At 40.8% G+C, this 18,587-nt stretch overlaps 1 protein-coding gene across 3 annotated transcripts; it reads left to right on the top strand.

Moving 5' to 3' along the window:
* Positions 1–7,724: 7,724 nt before the first annotated feature.
* Positions 7,725–14,249, top strand: spp1 (secreted phosphoprotein 1). Of its 3 annotated transcripts, none has more exons than XM_080047115.1 (8): positions 7,725–7,854; positions 11,106–11,177; positions 11,317–11,361; positions 11,467–11,532; positions 12,252–12,314; positions 12,418–12,543; positions 12,862–13,209; positions 13,308–14,249. In XM_080047115.1, the coding sequence occupies exons 2-8, from the start codon at positions 11,124–11,126 to the stop codon at positions 13,707–13,709; spliced, it is 1,104 nt and encodes a 367-aa protein (XP_079903241.1). In that variant the 5' UTR covers positions 7,725–7,854; positions 11,106–11,123; the 3' UTR covers positions 13,710–14,249. The 3 variants fall into 3 exon arrangements, with proteins under 3 accessions (XP_079903241.1, XP_079903243.1, XP_079903242.1); XM_080047117.1 differs by having other exon boundaries at positions 12,862–13,203; XM_080047116.1 differs by having other exon boundaries at positions 12,421–12,543.
* Positions 14,250–18,587: the final 4,338 nt, after the last annotated feature.

Genomic DNA, 18,587 nt, shown 5'->3' on the forward strand with positions numbered 1-18,587 from the left:
TGGAATATTTGATGCAAATTTGGCCGGATGAAAATATTCACAAACAGTCATAAAGCCTACAAGACTACGCTCCAAATCCTAAACGAGCACGGTGACGTAGGCAAGGTGCAATCGTGCCCAGGCCACGAGCAGTGTGACCACGGGCTAGCGGGGGGAGTGGGGAGGGGGGAATCGTGCTGAATATTCCCCCAGCACGGAACAGGCAAACGGCCCTAGTGTGAGTTGGCCCTAAAGCACCTTTGAGATATGACAAAGTTATAACGGAGTCAAAATGACCCCATTCGGTAGGATGAGGGCTAAGAGCTTTCCGACATCAACTGTATTATTGTTACTGAACTCTGTGTTTGTGTCACAGAGGGCCAACAGTTGGCTGTTAAAGGCGGTGGATAGGCAAGCCAAGCCACATAAAACCAGAGCCTTGACTCTTTCACAATATTTTAACCTCTGCCTCACAACCACGGCTTATCCAGACTCTGTTTATGCAGAAATTAGACAGAAAAGATCCAAACTGTTTCACCATCGTTTCAGAACAATGAAGGACTTGTATCATGTTGGCATATATGTATTAAGGGGTGTGACTTTTACTGTTTCTCTGACCCCATTGTTTTTATTAACCTACCATCTGTATCTCTTTACGTTATCCAGGTAAGTACATCTGATCTTGGCAAAGGAGACTATGGCGAACCGTCAGTCTAGGTATCACTGCTATAAGTTAGACTATATACACCCTTTAGTAGAGGTCCTGGATACGATTTGTATGCACTTCATTTAGCGACGAATATCTCAACTGGCATAGACTAATATGACCCCAGTGAACAACATGGGATATGTGCCAAAATCTCTATCCGGGACGAAAGTCCTGAAAATGACCACAACAGGTTACACTAGTATCACACTACATGGTGAATGGGACTCTTTTTTCTTCTTTATAGATATCCTCATAAATTTCTACAAGGTTAATCTTCATATTAAGAGAAATACTTTTTGTATTACAATTTGTCAAAAAAATTCAATAAAATATGCAAATTAGCCAATATCTCATTAAATATGCGTACATAGAAACCCTTGAAGTTACAGGTTGTCTGAGGGGATCACAATGTTCACAATGACAATGATTATAAGGTCATAGAAGAGTTTATACATTCTGATTTGATATATAATGAAAATGGCTAAAAACAGTCAACCTATTACGTACTGTATGTACGCATATTGAATGCGATATTGCCTAATTTGCATATTTTATTAAATGTTTTAGACAAAGTGTAATAAAAAAAGTATTTATCCTAATATGAAGATTAATCTGGTAAAAAAGTATGAGGATATCTATAAAGGGAAAAAAAAGTCCTATTCACCACATAGTGTGATAGTGTAACCTGTTGTGGTCATTTTCAGGACTTTCGCCGCAGATAGAGATTTTGTCACACATCCCACGTTGTTCACTGGGGTCATATTAGTCTATAACACTTGAGATATTCTCCGCTAAATGAAGCGCATACAAAACTTTCCCAGCACCTAGACTAATTGTAGTGGTCCTCTTGAGAGTCTGAAGTGTTCCGACGGGCTGCATGAGATAGCAGCAGCGGTTGAAATTAGGTGACCCTTTAGTCTGGAGTGAAATCCCCACAAAACCCGGGCTGCTGGGCGGAGCCAGCATATCATAAGAACAGCCAAATAGGGTATTCTGTAGGTTGTGGTGGAAAGGGATGTTTTTAGATTCTGCTGCCCACCAACTGAGCTAGGCCAATCATCCTTTGCACTTCAAGGTACAACATCCAACAGTATTTAGATTGGTGCACCACGGATTTCTAGCCCAAAAGTTCTTTCAGCGGCAAAATTGCTACAAAGAAAGGGGTTATGGGTACTCAGATTAGGCAACCTCCCAACACACAACAATTGGTCCCCCCCCCCTCCCGGGTGCTTTTTAAGAAGATTCCTCAGTTGTCACATAAGCCACATGCGATTTGTAGTCAGTGGGCTCAAATATGTGAATTTAAGGTTAAAAAACATGAACAGCTGAGATGCAGCAAGAGGACGTCGGTTTTTAGTATTTATTCTCACCTTTTACGGTCTTCTCCTTATATAAATACAACAACAAACCCTTGCACCACATGCACACACAACACAGTCTGGGAAAGTCCTTATCATAGCGAGTTTCACACTCTCATTTTCATCCACTTTTACAGCCTGCCAGCCAGTGTTTCCAGCTCTTTTATGGCCTGGAGAATGGGTTTGCTTTTTGTGTGCGTCAAACCGGCCGCAAAACCACATCTCATCTCTTAGCATCCTTTAACAATCTCATATATATATATTTTACGATAACAAAACCGGATGGACTCATGTTCTATTAAAGATTAACGCAGCAATTAATATGAACACACAAATATCCTGAGATTGCTACTAAAAGCAATATTTTAACATTGAGGCGACCACAGAAATCGAGGCCCCTTATATGCATTTAACAAAGCTTTGAGTCGAAAATGACCAAGTACATCAGCTTAACCGTGTGTGTGTGTGTGTGTGTGTGTATGCAGTTTGAAATCAGGTGATATTGAGTCTTGTCAATGGAACACATTGCAACAATGCACATACAGTAGGTACTGTATATATATATGACTTTCACACCTCTCTGGGAACAGCCCCCCCCCCCCCTGAAAAAGAGTCTACGGTCTCAATGGGATTTACCTGTGTAAATAAAAAGGTAAATAAAACAATTATTCAATACGATACGATATCCGATTCAACGATGCAGTTCAAAGGAGGATTTCAGGATCTAGTCCACTGTGTGCTAAGAGGTGTTGTGGCAAAGTTAACATGAAAGCAAAATAAAGTCCATGTCCTCTGTGGGTTGGAGAGCTTTTTAGTTAAAGAAACGATGGCATGAGAACGATGAATTTAAACAATACATTTAAGTTTGCTATGAAGCTCTGTAAAGTTGAGAGCGGCGGATCCAGGAAATAACTATATGGGGATTTATCATTACTACTTTATCTGATATCTAAGTCCTGTTTCAGATTCTCAAAATGTCTAATTGTCTGTTCCGGACTTGCTATTATCAATTTATATCTATTATAACAGTGGTTGAAAGGGCTACATGTAATGTGAAAGGTTTTGCTTTTAGCGACAAGTGGCATTAATATGTATAAATTCTAAAGTCTATGTGACCCACTAAAAAAGACTTGGTCTAAATATGAATCCACTTGTTTTGAGTTTAGTTGCACATTGGGACATTTCTGGGACAATTTTATTGAACTATGAAACAGAACTTTTTGTGTTTTTTTCCAAATAAACAGTCCGCACCACTTGTTTTTGTTCCCATCGCTGGAAGCTGTAGGAGGCCTTCCAGGAGACTCAGTGTCTCTGACCAGTCTATCCTCGCGTTTGATGTTTTTACCATTTCTTTATTTTTTTAATTAGTGGTTTGTCTTAGTTGGCCTTTTGTTTCTTCTTCAGACTGCTTGGTGTCAGTTTTTTTTCTATATTACTTCTTTAATTGTTTATTTACATCAGAAACGTCTCCTTGTTGTGAAGCTTCTACCACACTCACCTGAAGGGTTTGATTTTGACACTGCTTAATTAATTCCTCTCTCCTTCATTAACAAGTCACTATGATGGACTGTTGCTGGGGGATAGACCATCCAACTGCCAGAGCCGTCAGAGAGGCCATCACTGGCCAATAAAAAAACGAAAATGTTAAAAACACCATTCAAAGCATTTTTGTAACTTTTTTTATTACAAAAAACTATAGCCCTATACTTGCTGCAAAGAGACAGAGAGAAAGGGTCATTAGTATGCAATGTCAATCAATCTTTTTATTTTTTTAAAGTAGGCTTAATAGCTCTTTCCTCAATTTCTGAATCTCAAGTAAGTTTTTTGTGTTGTCCAGAGAGAGATTCTCTTTGTAGAGGGCACTCAGTGTCTGCTCCGATCTGCAGAAATAGTATCAAGAGTCAGTTTTGCTATTCACTTCACTTATGCATACTACTGACAATAATGGAAACTATCATTACCCTTTGCCTAGCACGCCTTGAGACAGAGGGCACGTATTGAGGGGACTGCTGAACACTTCTGTCAACCTGTAAAATATACAAGCAAGTGTTATATTTCTCACCTAACAACTTTTATCATTTATCATTACTATAAGATCAATTTGCTGAATAATATGTAGGGATATAAATGGTGTATATAATGATGTGTTGGTGCATCAACTATGTTGGTGCATAGTGTTGGTATAAGAATGGCCTTTGAACAACACAAGCACTTCAGACAACCGAAAAAGCCATTACACATGCACGCACGCACGCACAGACACACACACACACACAGACACACACTTCTTGCACTGGATGGAATCAGAGGAGGGAACTTTGTGACACATTCATCCCAGACATGTCTCATGATGCTTTATTTATCTTAATATCCAACAAAAGCAATCATCGCTCAGCCTCAAAACACACTATGACAAAAACACTGAGAATGAATCAACGCAACATTTGTGGTTTATTAAGCAATCATGAATCACAGTTATATAAATCTACGGCTATTTTGCAATGATCTATGTTCTTCAAATAGAGCATAAACAATAGCCTGAGTTTGATGAATATAATGTGCGAGAACACCATTTGCATTCTGTGACAACATAAAAGGGAGGAATATGAAATCAGTTATCCTTATATGAGGCCACAAGGTACTGTGGGGTATGTATACAAAGGAGCCTAACGGAGCAAAATACCAGTTAACCTAGGCTGAATATTAACGCTGGATTTTTTTTTCCATTGCACAGTATGTACAGGTAGCTGATAGTGAGTAGATATACACTGATTTTGGCAAAAGTGATTTTGACAACAAGCATTATGTAGGTCCACCTTTTAATAGGGACAACAAATATCCAAAATCATTGAAGATCTATTATTTTCAGTTATCAAACAGCGTTGGTTCCCTGGAGCCATACGAGACAGTGCAGGACGCCTCTGCTCTGTGTTCTATGTGCGTTATACCTCGGGGGTGTCGGTGGATGAAGAGAGCTTTGATAAGAGCGGCTGTGTGATTGCACGTTTGTGACTCTGAGGCCTCATCAAGCTGTCAGAGTTCAACATGTCTGTACCATCAGAGTGATGACACACTGTGCTACTGTAATCACACTGTCGCTGTGTGTGTGTGTGTGTGTGTGTGTGTGTGTGTGTGTGTGTGTGTGTGTGTGTGTGTGTGTGTGTGTGTGTGTGTGTGTTCACCCAGTGACTGACACTGTTGATGGATACATGGTGTCAAATCCAGTAAATGGCAACTTATCCATGCATGTTTTCATGAATTAGTGTGTACATCCTGAGCCATGCATGTGTCAGGCCAATTATGTTATAGGTGCTGTAAGCGGAATGGTTCTTTTAGCTAACTTCCTGTCAGTTACTGCAGTTAGCAGTCCCCTCGCTCGTCCCTACGTCACCACATTAATGCACTGCGGTCTTCAAACAGCGAGTTATCTAGCATCATCTCAGATAAGTAATTGTGATAATACATGATAAAAAACCATCAAAACAGACATTGGGAAGGATTTTTACCTGCTCCGCCATTGTAGGCGCATACACATTCACCCATTTGTCCTCTGGCGTGCACCGGCAGTGAGACCATGAGTGACACGGGTGTCGGTTTGTAGCGTTCTCTCTTGTGATTGGATATTAATTTCGGGATCCCCCAAAAGTTTATTTGCCGATTACATGCAGAGCAGCTGACGCCAGTATTCTGAATAACTGATTTAGGTTATGTGGATTATATTTACACTTTATGTTTTCCAGCAAAAGAGCTTTGAAGCGAAATCATTTACATTAAAGTCCTGGGGTAAACATGTTGGTGCACAATAGTGAGATGAGACAGATCATGCATTGAGTACATACAATGCCATTGAGGCAGAAATATATTAGTTTTTTAATGAAGTTTCAATTAATCTATCACTCATACAGACTTCGCTGAAGCTGGATTAATTGATTATTTTGGGCCAACTGGGGTAACCTTACAAGCTGTTAACGCAATGTGGATCTATACTCACCTTGAGTGTTCAATGTAAGTTTAATAATCACTCTGATTAGAGGTTTAGCTCTCATTCAGTCTCAACCTACTCTTGAAGCTTTAGCTGCTAAATGCTCCACTGTGTTAATCAGATTGTCGCCATCTTTGTCTTTCCAGCGTTTTATGCAGTGCTTGTTGCAAGACATCAGAAGCACCAAGGTAGCTGTGGGTTCCAGTAAAGTTTAGACATTATGTAGAATAAAATATATTGAAAAGTGTCTTTACCAGCTTTAATGATCAGTGTTCAGACTGTGGATTGGAGAGTCCCTTAAGCAAAATGTAACCTAACTACCTATGTCTAGTTTTGTGTGTCAGTGCACTAAGATGTAAAATTACTCTTTGTGTGTGTGTGTGTGTGTGTGTGTGTGTGTGTGTGTGTGTGTGTGTGTGTGTGTGTGTGTGTGTGTGTGTGTGTTGTGCACGCGCATTGTATATATATACCTGGACAGTGTGTCAGACATCAACGCAGACACCCTCAGACACTTTAAAGGCCAAACAAGTTTAATTATGCTGAAGTCTCATCGACACTGCTAGCGTAAATCCAAATTACATGAGAATTTGGGGAATGCATGTCTGTCTGGATACACCCCACCTGGCCCCCTTTCGATTTTTTTTTTCATACGATCCGCCCCTCAGTCTTATTTCGCAATGAATGTCAGCAAGATGTAAATCTGGATCTTGGTGGAGAATACTACTATTCATTTAACAAAATGTTAGGTTGATAAACTATGAGCATGTATTGCTAAGCTAAGTGTTCTGTTTAGGGAATGTGTTGCAGCTGAATAATTATCTGAATTAATTTACTATCCTATAATTCCAAGATATGTTACCATGAATTCTGCTCTGTGTGTTTTTCAGTTCTGTTTTCTGAATTCTTGACTAAAACTAGCTAAAATGCTGTAGATTTTTAAATCTGTGTTTCTTGGGCTGTATAATACATGACAGAGCTGATGTGATGTGGCGGTGATTAAACACAGCCATGCTTAATAAATGGTGTGCAGCAGATTTTGTAAACAGAGATGCAATTTGACTGTATCTTTATCATTTCCAGTGCGCACCTTGACTTAACTCTTCAAATGATATCCATGGATTTATACAACAAATGACTTAAATTTACTGTTACACGGACAAAGTTAAACACACAAGAAACATATTTCTTTCCTCCCCCTTTGTCTGACAGTTTAAGAAATGTGAGTCTGGTGTCGCAGACAAATTCCCAATTATCCAGAGTCAGATGAGTTTCTTCTGTCTGTGAGGAAGCTGAATCACTATCATACCACCCGCACCTATATGCTGCCGTTTTTTCCCAGAGCCTGTCACTGCATGTCCTCAAATTAACTGTGTGTGTGTGTGTGTGTGTGTGTGTGTGTGTGTGTGTGTGTGTGTGTGTGTGTGTGTGTGTGTGCATGTCAGGGAGAGGGGCAGAAAGTGCAATCACAAACTTCTGTCTGGGCTGTAAATGTCTGCATGTATTTATCCATGTATTTGTCTTTGCATTGTGTGTGAGTGTGTTTGCCGTCTCACCAACCACAGGAAGAGTGGGAGAGAGAGAGGAGAGGTGGACCACGGAGTGGTTAACCTCATGACATCACAAGCTCCCCGCTGATTGGCTGCCGCCAGAGACTGGGGGCTTTATAAGCCAACCAGGAGCCCCAGTTTCAGCAGCAGCATCACTGAGCAGCCAGCAACATCCAGGGGAACCCAGGAGATAAACACAAGACCAAACCACGTCCGTCTAGTTCTGATCCACAATCTGCAGCCACACAACTCCTCAAGCTTCTTCCAACTGCGAACAAGGTCAGAATGGATGCATGACAAGCTCAACAATGAGTTTACTGTTAACAGAGTTTTTCTGCAACACTGGTGGTGTTATGAGAGTGGGAGGGCAGGTTAATATTTGTATAAGCTTTATTTAGCCTAAAGAAAAACAATGCCACATTCAGAAACTCGTTCAAACGTTCTTTCATGGATTTGAAATACACCAATTGGTCAAATGTATTTTTAAAACCCTGTTTAGATGCTTTTTTGTACTTTTCTATGTATTTTATTGTTTTCAAATTTAGTAAAATCTTATTGCTACAGTGTAGGACCTCACTGATGCTCTTGTGTTTATATCGGAGCATATACTGTATATACAGCCATGTTCTCATGTTTTTTCTTTGTGGATTTCCTCACTCATCACAGTGAATGTAGGTAAACATTTTTTTAAATGTGCATTCGGTTACAATGCAAACTGTCTTTAAAGAAAGATAATCAATTATTTTCCATACATTTCTTCTTAACCTGTATTCAAACCATATTTAACACAAAGAACATCTTACTTAAAAACAAGAAACAAGCATTTGTTAGTATCTAAGGAAATATGCTATTACAATCAACTGACACAAAGAGATGATGAATATGATAATGGTAAATAATGGAGAGCAATGGCCTGAACATTGTTTTGCTGGTCAATCCTTGTGAGGATACAGAGTCCGACTTTGACTGTTCACAGTTTCCTAGCAAATTGCAGTTTTGTTTTGACAGACTTGTACAACATTATCAGAAATTAAAAGTCATTTTGGAACACACTCACATTGAGGGTTTGGTTATGCACCAGAAAACATCTGAACTGTATTGCAGTTAAAGTTATTTTTCAAAACTCAAATGGTGGTGGAAGTCCTCCGTGATTGGTTAGGAGTTGGAGCCGGGGGCGGCCATGTTTGATTGGCTTATTAGTGTCACAGTGTGACCATGGCAGGACAGGGAAGCTGTGGGCAGCTGGAAACTAACCTCTGGATTACACACAGAGTAAACAAACTGACAACAATATACAGTACTGATGAACTACTGGTTCAGTCAACACTGGTTTCTAACTGAAGAGCTGAGAATAGGTTTAGGTTCTTTGCGTAGTGAGGGCTGAGACTAAAGTGTTTGATATAATCTGATAATCAAGCTGATTATCAAAATAAGAGCTGGGATTGGTTGGGGGAATCCTGATGGCTTTGTGGTTAAGGTGCATATTATGTAGCCGGTTTTTTTTTTCTTAAGATATTTTTTGGGCATGTTTATGCTTTATTGACAGTGCAGAGAGACAGAGGTGAAATGGGGCAGAGAGGGGAGTGACATGCAGAGAACAACCGCGGGCGGGAATCGAACCCTTGTCTGCTGCTGGGCCCGGCCCGGGGGGGGACGCCCTACCAACTGAGCTAAGGGCGCCCCCGTATGCTCGTCAATTTCTACGTGTGCTGTCTGTATGAATACCATGGGACTATAAAAATGAAGGGAACAATTATAGTGGGGAATAAAAGCTAAGACTGGTGTTTTTCAGTCACCAGGTGGAGAATTCAAAATTAATCAAATCACATTCCAAATCTTTGCAAAGTCATTTTCATTGACCAGTGGTTCGATTGTTATGGCGTATGACTCCTAGAACTGAAGTGTTGTCCACTCATGACCAGTTGGCCTTGTCTGCATGTGTCCATGAGGTGCTGACAGTTCAACAGAAGATTGATGTTCCCTGCTCAGGTCTTTAAGAAAAATTGGTTTTAGAAAATGAGCTTAAAGTTTGCAATAAAGGTAACAAAGATTAGATAAAAATGTCCACTCGTTGCCTGGCAACAACACCATTTTGATAAGACTTCCCCTAGCTTGTAGTCTTAATGCAAAGGTAAGCTCATTCTATGCTAGCTTTGGCTTCATTTTTAGCACCAAAATTCAAAACTGGTATATCGATTTTCTCACAAAACTCTCTTAAAGAAGCAAATTAGCATATTTCCCAAACTACTCCTTTAACTACATGCCACCCCTTACTTAAACCTAAATTAACCCTAAAACCATGACTCAAAACAAATCTTAACCATCAAACAGCCCTTAAAAAAGTTAAAGACTGCAAAAAATGTCCCCCAGTTTCCAAATATGTGTCCACTCGCAGGATCCAAAACTCATTCATGTCCTTTTGCAAAGTTAGACGTGCAGAAATAGACACACACATACAGTCATATGGGCGTCTGTCATGTTTCTGCTGCACTGTGGCTTTCCACTTATAACCCAGTGAATTATACAGTATAGGAAGAGTCCATCATTAAAGAGAGAAGCAGACGCGCAGACTGCGTCTCCCACGGCATGCATGAAACGAGACGCTTGTTACAGTGACGGAAAAAGAAGAAGAAATCTTTTTAAAGCTGCTGTTGACAAGTCTTAAAACCGGCACGAAACAGGGCTGCACTATGCTGACATGTAGATATTTTACTCAGTACATCTACTTCAGTAAAGTTTGCTGTTGCGATTACTGTGTAAATCTCTAACTACATTGTTTATCACAATACACAGTCAAACTTTTGTTTATTTTTGACTCACACTAATTCCATACACTATTTACCGTTGTATAAATGAGGTTTATTGAAAACTACAGTGACCAGCTGCTTTTATTTTTTTTTATGGAACTATATATTTGCGACCCGCACACATGAAACAAGGCATGCAGTGCATGTGGATTGATTGACTGATTGCAAGATGAATAGACCGTATATCCTATGGCCTGAAAAAAAAGTTGACACGAGTGTCTAGTAATTGTATTCAGTGTGCATTGATATGCATCGGTTAAAATTGAATCCATGATAATGTCCTTACTTACTAAAGAGTGGTACTCTCTAAGATTGCTTTGCAGAGTGATTTGTGAAAATGTACAACTGCACTCAGACAGAAGAACCTCTAAAAACCTCTGTTTTTCTCCCTTAAACCTTTCCAGACAAACACCCACAGACTAATTTCATCTCTTGGTAAATTATACCCATTATTCTCTCACATCTTTTGCACCAAAAACATTCTGCCTCATAGTTTAACACACCACAAACCCAAACGATGTGATTTTCTCACTCTGATGACAGAGAAAAATGTTAGTGTCTTGAAACGGAGTTGGCAGGGACGCATAACCGCTCGTTCAGGTCTGTAATTAGGGACTTCCGGTGACAAACCAAGTGCCCAGGAAGTGCCACTGCTGGCTAACAGTGTGATCTTTCATCGTGCGACTTTAACCTGCGTGTCTTTCTGTTTTTCCCCCCATCCAGAGCCCAAACTGTGACACAATGAAAGTGGCCGTTGTTTTCGTTTTGCTCTTTGCCACAGTCCTCTGTCGGCCGGTGAGTTTGTTTTCCTCAGTCGAGCCAAAACTTCATTGACCTTTGCTGAACTGTGAACTGCAGCTCTGTCTTTAAATGACATTGCATTTTTTAACATTTTTATTGATAAAATTTGCATTTATCTTTGTTCATTTTTTAGGCGAGAAAATTCTCGGTTAGCAGTTCAGAGAGCTCGGAGGAAGTGGTGAGTATTTGTAGACATATAAATAGATTGATATAGAGATTGAGAGAGAGAGAGAGAGAGAGAGAGAGAGATGTCCACAATGACTGAAGGTGGTCTTGTCCACAGGTGAGACGACCAGCAGCACCAGCAGCACCAGCAGAAGTTCCTCAGATCATTGCAGCAGCTTTACAGGTGAAATATTCCTTCACTTTATCCACATACATCATTTTCCACACCATTTTGTTTGATTTTATCTTCTCCTTTTCTATTACGTTTTCTATTCATTTATTCTAGATTGTTTCTCCTTTCTTGACCTCATATGTCTTTTGAGTCTTTCTCCTATAGTCCCTCCTCTGATGTCGCCCTCTTATGCAGTTAGCCACTTTCTTTTGCTATCAATTTACCCAAGGCTGTTTTATCAAGTAGGTTGAGTAGTTAGTAACTGCCTCAGGGCTCTGACAGCCAGGGGCGACCAAAAGACCCAGATTCAAAGCATTACAAGTGGTTTGTACCGCTAAGCAAATTTGCATTTCATTATTTGACAGAATGACAGCAAAACAATGTGTAATGGTTTCAACTGCACACTCACATTAAAAGCATACTCAGCCATGTTACAGAACACTTGTTGATTTGAACTAAACTTTTGACAACACCTCACTCCAGTGCGTCAATAACCGACGCATGGTCAGAGCTATTTGGCTAATTGGTTTACATTGGAATAATGTGTTTGTGTCTGATAAATATGCTTAGGAGACCTTTTGTGTATGGACCTAATACCAAAGAGCAGTTTTTGACGTGCTGGGAGTAATACTGACTTTGTGGTCCTTTGTTTAATGGCCGTTTTCAGACCCTCATAATCAATCAAAAGGCAAAGAGCCATCTGGTAACAAACTCATTCTCTGATGTTGCAGGAAGTTGTAAAAGCAGCCTTTGCCAGCTCTGACGAGAGCACAGCCAGCTCAGATGAAGACCAGGTGAGAAATGTCCAACCAAACATAATGTACCTTGTTCAAATCAGATGATTCTCATGTATTTATGCATTACAATGATTTATTAATGTGTTTCATTTTTTTGCAGCAGGTGGCAGCAGAGGCTCTAGTAGAAGTCACTTCTGACAGCCCAGACACAACCTCGTCCACAACCTCTGTCGACAGCAAGGACAGTGAAGACAGCGACGATGATGATGACGATGATGAAGCAGAGGTTTGTTTCAATTAGTAAAATCCCCAGAAATAAACAAAAGAGACTATTTCAAATAATAGATAACTGCTACTCCAATCATGTTATGAAGGATACTCAGTATCAAGATAATAGTTTTGCCGAAATTGCCGGACCTTTGTGCCAAACAAAATCTGGTAGAACATCTGCCTAAAAAAGCAAAGTCAGTCAACTAGATTGACGGAAACAAAATGAAGGACACAGATGGTGAAATACTTCAGGGAGGGAATACAGTATATGCCTTTTGCTCCAAATACCAAATCTCATTTTCACTCACCATCCTTCCCTCCTCTGTGTCTCCAGGAGACCGATGAGGATGACTCTAGTGACAGCTCAGAGTCGGGCGAGTCCTCCACCCCAGCTCCCGCCACCGCTGCCACCCCTGCTGTGGTCACTGAGGAGCCCCTGGCTGAAACCACCGAGGAGCCCATTCTGGTCACTATCGTTACAGACAATGATACAGGCCGCGGCGATAGCCTGGGATCCTACCCCAGCGATTACAAGTCCAACATGTACATGGAGGAAAAAACCTACCACAAGGCTCCCGCTCCCTACAAGTCCTACGAGTTTGCTGGCAAGGGAAATAAGATGGCCTACGACATGACAGAAGGCAACGAGGTGGAGAAGTCACTGCAGGTTTACAAGGTACAGGTCAGTTTGATCTACATGAGTTTGTTTTTTGGTACTGTGGATTTACAGCCAAATGAAACAAACTAACGGCCCCATCCCTTCTCTGTCTCACCTCCTAGGCACTCCAGGTCCACACTGAGCTCCTGGAAGAGGACACCAGCACCCCTGAGGTGGAGGACCAGGACATCAGCCTCCGCCAGGCAGCGCTCCCACTGGAGGAGGAGGTCGCTAGCACCAGTGACCCCACCACCAGTGAGAGTGACAGCTCCAGCACCACAGAGGAAGAGGAGGAAGAGGAGGAAACCACCAGCTCTGCCAGTGACAGCGCCAGTGCCAGCCAGGACTCAGAGGACGGAGACAGCGAGGAGGCCACAGCCACGCCCGGAGCCGCCGACAGCGATTCAGACGAGAGCGACAGCAGTGAAAGTGACTCGGATGAGGACGGGGCAACACCTGAACCCACCACCGACCTGCCAGTGGTCATCGTCACTGACATGCCAGCCGTCATCACTGCCAAATAAGCCACGCCCATCCATGGAGCGGTCAGTGGTCTGGTGAAAAAGAGTGCTCACTGCAGCCAAGTGCAACAAAAAGAAAAAAAACACCTCCAGAAGCCATTATCCACTGTAGGGCCAAACAGGGTCAGCCAAGGCTTCATTGTTATTGATTTCAATGTGTTCAGACCATAGTTCTGTGATCTACTTGTGCAATCTTTTGAAAAGCAGAAATGCCCTCTGGGTTATATTTGAAATAAACAATAACTCATGCATCATGTGGTCTAGTTGCCCTGGTAAATCCCATGTTTGATCCCACAGGGGAAAAGTGGTTGATGTAACTTTAGAGGCTGGTAAAAGTGACCACTGCTAACTACAACAGGAGGTTGACTCACCTCATGACCTTTGCCCCCTTCGCCTCAGTCAATGCAGGGCAAAAGGTCACAACAGAGCAAAAAAACAAAAACAAATAGGTTACAGTTAAATTATGGTATCTACACTAGCACAGCACTGCATAATCATTCATTAATAACTGCAATATGCAAACCTACGTTGCCTTTGTACTTATATGAATAAGACATAACAGTACACAATTTATTTAAATACTTGTAATCATTTCAAGCATGGTCAACTTTAAACTTGACGTGAAGCCATACGTTTGCTGCCTGTGTGGTTTAGCTTTGTTGCTCGCTAGTATCAAATCCGCTAGTGTAGATAAAAGAAAGGAAAAGTCTCCATCCAGGGTTTGATCGGGTCTAGATGCAGTACACTCGCACATACATACAACACAGTCCTGTTCCTTTGCACAGTTCCTACCTACACTACATGTTGTTTGTCCCATGGTGTTTACTGTAATGTATCATATTGTAACATTTCTAAAATATAAATAAATTTCTTTTTTTATAAAAAGAGAAGCTGGTGGTTTACATTTTTCCAGACGCGAAACACTGAACCGCTCAAATATTTAGAGTGGACTAAAGAATGCACATGAATGAAATGTGTTCTTTTTATAACTGACACAGCCCTTTTGTTTAAGGGAAAAGTTTGACATATGGCAATAACTCCTATTTGACTGAGATGAGGCAACCAATACCACTCACTCATGTATCTGTGATACGTACATAGTCTGGAGCAAGACTTAAAACGTAGAGAAACAGCTGGCCTGACTCTGTCGACCAGCTTTGACCTTTTGCCAGGCCGTCATTGTAAAGAATTTGTTCTTAATGACATGGCTTGTTGAACAAAGGTTAAATAAAAATAAATAAAAACACATTGTATTTAACCCTCATCCTACTGACTGGGGTCATTCCAATTCCTTCTTTGCAGTTTTAATAGATGTAGCTATTTATTGGGTCATGTTTGCCATGGGTCCTAATTTAAAGTATATCACACATCATCAGTAGCCTGGCACCGCCCGCCTACTACTTCCGCTCAATTTTCATTTCCCTTCAGTAGTCAGTCTGGGTGTGCAGTATATTCTTAGGTTTTCTCCGGACAGATTTCTGCCGGTCCAATCAGCGAACAGAAGGAGTGGCTCAGAAGCCGGCGCATGACATGGTTGGTTGGCAGATCCAGAGTGGCACTGGGCAGATCCAATAGTTTTAAACTTCAACAGACACCCGCCTTCAAGTGAGTTAACGTTTGTCAATTGAGCGATTCCAGACCTTCTGTACAAATGAAATGAGTACGATGGTCTGGTAGAACCAGGCTACATCATCAGGGGGGTTAGGGGAACTCTGTCATGGATTTGAACCCGTGGTCTGCTGCTTATGAGGACTGAGCCTCTATTGGGGGGGGGGAGGGGGGCACTCTAACCACGACACCACAAGCGCCCCGACACTTCCATTGTGAAATGTGATCAAGCAAAGATTAATGTCAAACAATTATCACAAGTGTTATTTATATTGATTGGAATTTAGATACAAGTCGTACTGTATATGTAAAGGATTTTGATCTTTTTTTTCTTCCAACAATGTCACCTTGACCGAACATTACCAGAGGGTCTAAAAAGTGAACATAATACAAGGGTTAAAACTAAATGAAACAAGATTAAAACAAAGGTAAACAGGTTCTAAAGTTGAATCTACTAGGGATAAAAGCTGCAATTTGCAATAAGTATATATCCATCGAATACAATATGCAACTTACATTTTACCTAAAATAAAAATAATATATATTTTTTACTCAAATCACATTAATGACATAGCTAATAAGGTTTTTAGAAGAGAAAAGTAAAAAACATTGGTTGTTTCTTTTACAACTTGCCAGTAGGTAGTCCATGTATGTAAAATAGGTTGGTAGGATGAGGGTTAACTGTATATTTATATAACTGTGATTCCTGTAAAGTAATAATCACAGATATGGTGTTGATTTGCACTGTGTTTTGAGCCTGAGCAATAGTGGTGTTAAAATACGTAGAGCAGCATGAGACATGTCTGGGATGAATGTTTCACAAAGTTCCCACCTCTGATTTCATCCAGTGCAAGATAGACATACATCATGTGACTTTGATCAAGTATCCAACATCACAAAGACAAAATTTAAAGAATGAGGCTAGCCGGCCACTGCCCCAACTAGTTAAAAACCAGCAAGTTGTTGCTATAAGAGCTTACTCACGTGCATCAATCACGAGGGCATCCCACACAGACATACAGTATATGGACACAGTAAGATTATAGAGGCAGAAAGTACTGACAAGCTAGCCAGATTGAGCGATAACTGGAAGCACCAGAACGCGTTTTGGAGGACGACCTAAGACACTACCAATATTCATATGTAAAGAATTCTTTCATATCCTCACTTTTTTGTTGTATGATTCACAATTGTCTTAAAAGGGTTTTAAAAAGTGTTACAATTAACTTGTTGAAACCCTGTCCTTCATAAATCAAATTTTGAAGCTTCTAGTTTTTGTCTATACTTCATCTCGTGTGTAAATGTCCTCCCTTCTGTCTATCGTTGAACAGACATATAAACACAGAGGGAGTACTGACTGATTACAGGCTTCAGATCATCCGTGCCCCAAGACTGAAGCAATGAAGCCCCTCAGGTGGGAAAACAAGACAGGTTAAGATTGATGTTTTTCATGTCCAAACTTAGAACTGCTTACCGAAGGATCCAGTATACATTAATGAACTGACAGTGATAGAACATAGACAGAGTAACTATCTTATTGTGTGTTATACATGAATGCCATTTTTGCTGCTGAGGTGTGGACAGTGAATGAAGGGCTCCGGGACAAATCCTGATGGCACATCCTGGGGCTCTGAAGGGCAGTACTGGCCTCACTGGGCAGCAAGTGTCCAAACCTTTTTCTTTTTATAACAGTACATTCTATTTAACATCCCACTTAATTTCAGTTACGCAGTTGTGAGTTAAAGTCTCACTTGCCGCCTTTTTAATGTCGGCACATGTTAGCCAAGCTTGTGCTTATTATTCTGCAGCAAGCTCCAGATGGATCAACACATGCTGAAAATATTACAAGCAAGACATTTGCATGTGACCTAAATCCAGCACTTCTGCTCCAGCCATACAAACAAGTCAGTACAAACTAATTATTTTATGACCCCGGATAGGAACATTTGCACTCTATCATATATTTTCCCACAATGTGTATTCAAATTTGCAGATTTCGGTATGACATAACGTGAGTGTATTTGCAACAATAGCCTCAGTCATTGTTTTCTAGATGTGGATTAATATTGTAATTTTTTGCTGTGGCATATTATCCCTGTGTGGTAACAACAAACAGTGATCATACATTTGGATTCTAAAAAAAAAAAATCTAAATATCTTAATATTGTAACATTCTCCATCATTTAATTTTTCATGCCAAGATAAAAACAACAACAAAGTTACACACATACATACAATATGATATGTGCTGTGTGAATACATGCAAGCCACAATAAAAGCAGGTATGGCCCAACAGTGTATTTTTTTGTTTGTGTGATGTCTGAATTAAAGTATGGATGGTTTAAATTAATGAATCAATCTGGCCAGACAGTTGCTGTGTGTCTCAATTAAGGGGTCGCAGCCTTCGAAGGCTGCATTTGAAGACCGATTGCGTCATAGGGGTGCGTCAAGGCTTATCCCATTTCGAAGGCTCCTTCATATGCGGCCGAGAAATGCAGCCTTCTTTTCACGGTTTTGAAGGGTCTAACAGATGTATCCTTCGCGGACCAACATATATATATGTACAATTTTTAAAATAAAATAAAAAATAACAAAACAGCAATGTGTTGCTCCATCTTCTTAACTTTTATCTCCCTTTCTTTTCTTTTTTTTCTTGTCTTTTCTTTTTCTTGTCATTCTTTCATTTTGTGCTTTTTTTTCTTTTCGTCTGGCGACTTCTTTTTCTTTCTTCCTCCGTTGACAAGGCTGTCTCCATTGGCAGCAATCAGGGTTGCTCGGCAGCACAGGAGTGGCGAGTCGTCACGCAAGGTAACGGCTTGTTACGCAAACCGGAAATGCTCGTATACGGAGACCTGCGGAGACCGTCTCATTTAACAACGCTTGTTCGGCCTTTGGTTCGGCCTTCACGGTCTATGGCCTTCATAGACCGCGTCGACCGCGTCCATAGAAGGATGCGACCCCTGAATTTAGACACAGCTAGTCAGTGTCTTAATTCAGGGGCCTTGGCTGGCCTGCTGCCGATTCCTGTCTGAAATCAATAGAGAAGCAACCCGACCAGTCAGCATTCAGTGCTGAGCGTCTCACCCCAGGCAAAATTTACAGAGACAAAGATTTGTTTTCCACACTTTCCCTTTTCATTCAGCCCTGGGCAACCGCTAACTGACCAGATGATCAATATGTCTCAATGTCAACACCATCCAGTTTTAAGCCATCATTATTGGAATTATAAGTATTCCAAACTCTATGATTCCAACACACAAGTTACTTTCGCTT

The sequence above is a fragment of the Ammodytes marinus genome (genome assembly GCF_949987685.1).
Source record: "Ammodytes marinus genome assembly, chromosome: 18".
NCBI lineage: Eukaryota > Metazoa > Chordata > Actinopteri > Uranoscopiformes > Ammodytidae > Ammodytes > Ammodytes marinus.

Bases quoted from the DNA above. Each gene is read 5' to 3' on its own strand.
- spp1 (XM_080047115.1), top strand. From the start codon at position 11,124: ATGAAAGTGGCCGTTGTTTTCGTTTTGCTCTTTGCCACAGTCCTCTGT. The intron at 11,362-11,466 runs GTGAGTATTTGT...TCTTGTCCACAG, and splicing joins CAGAGAGCTCGGAGGAAGTG to GTGAGACGACCAGCAGCACC. The intron at 12,544-12,861 runs GTTTGTTTCAAT...CTGTGTCTCCAG, and splicing joins ATGACGATGATGAAGCAGAG to GAGACCGATGAGGATGACTC.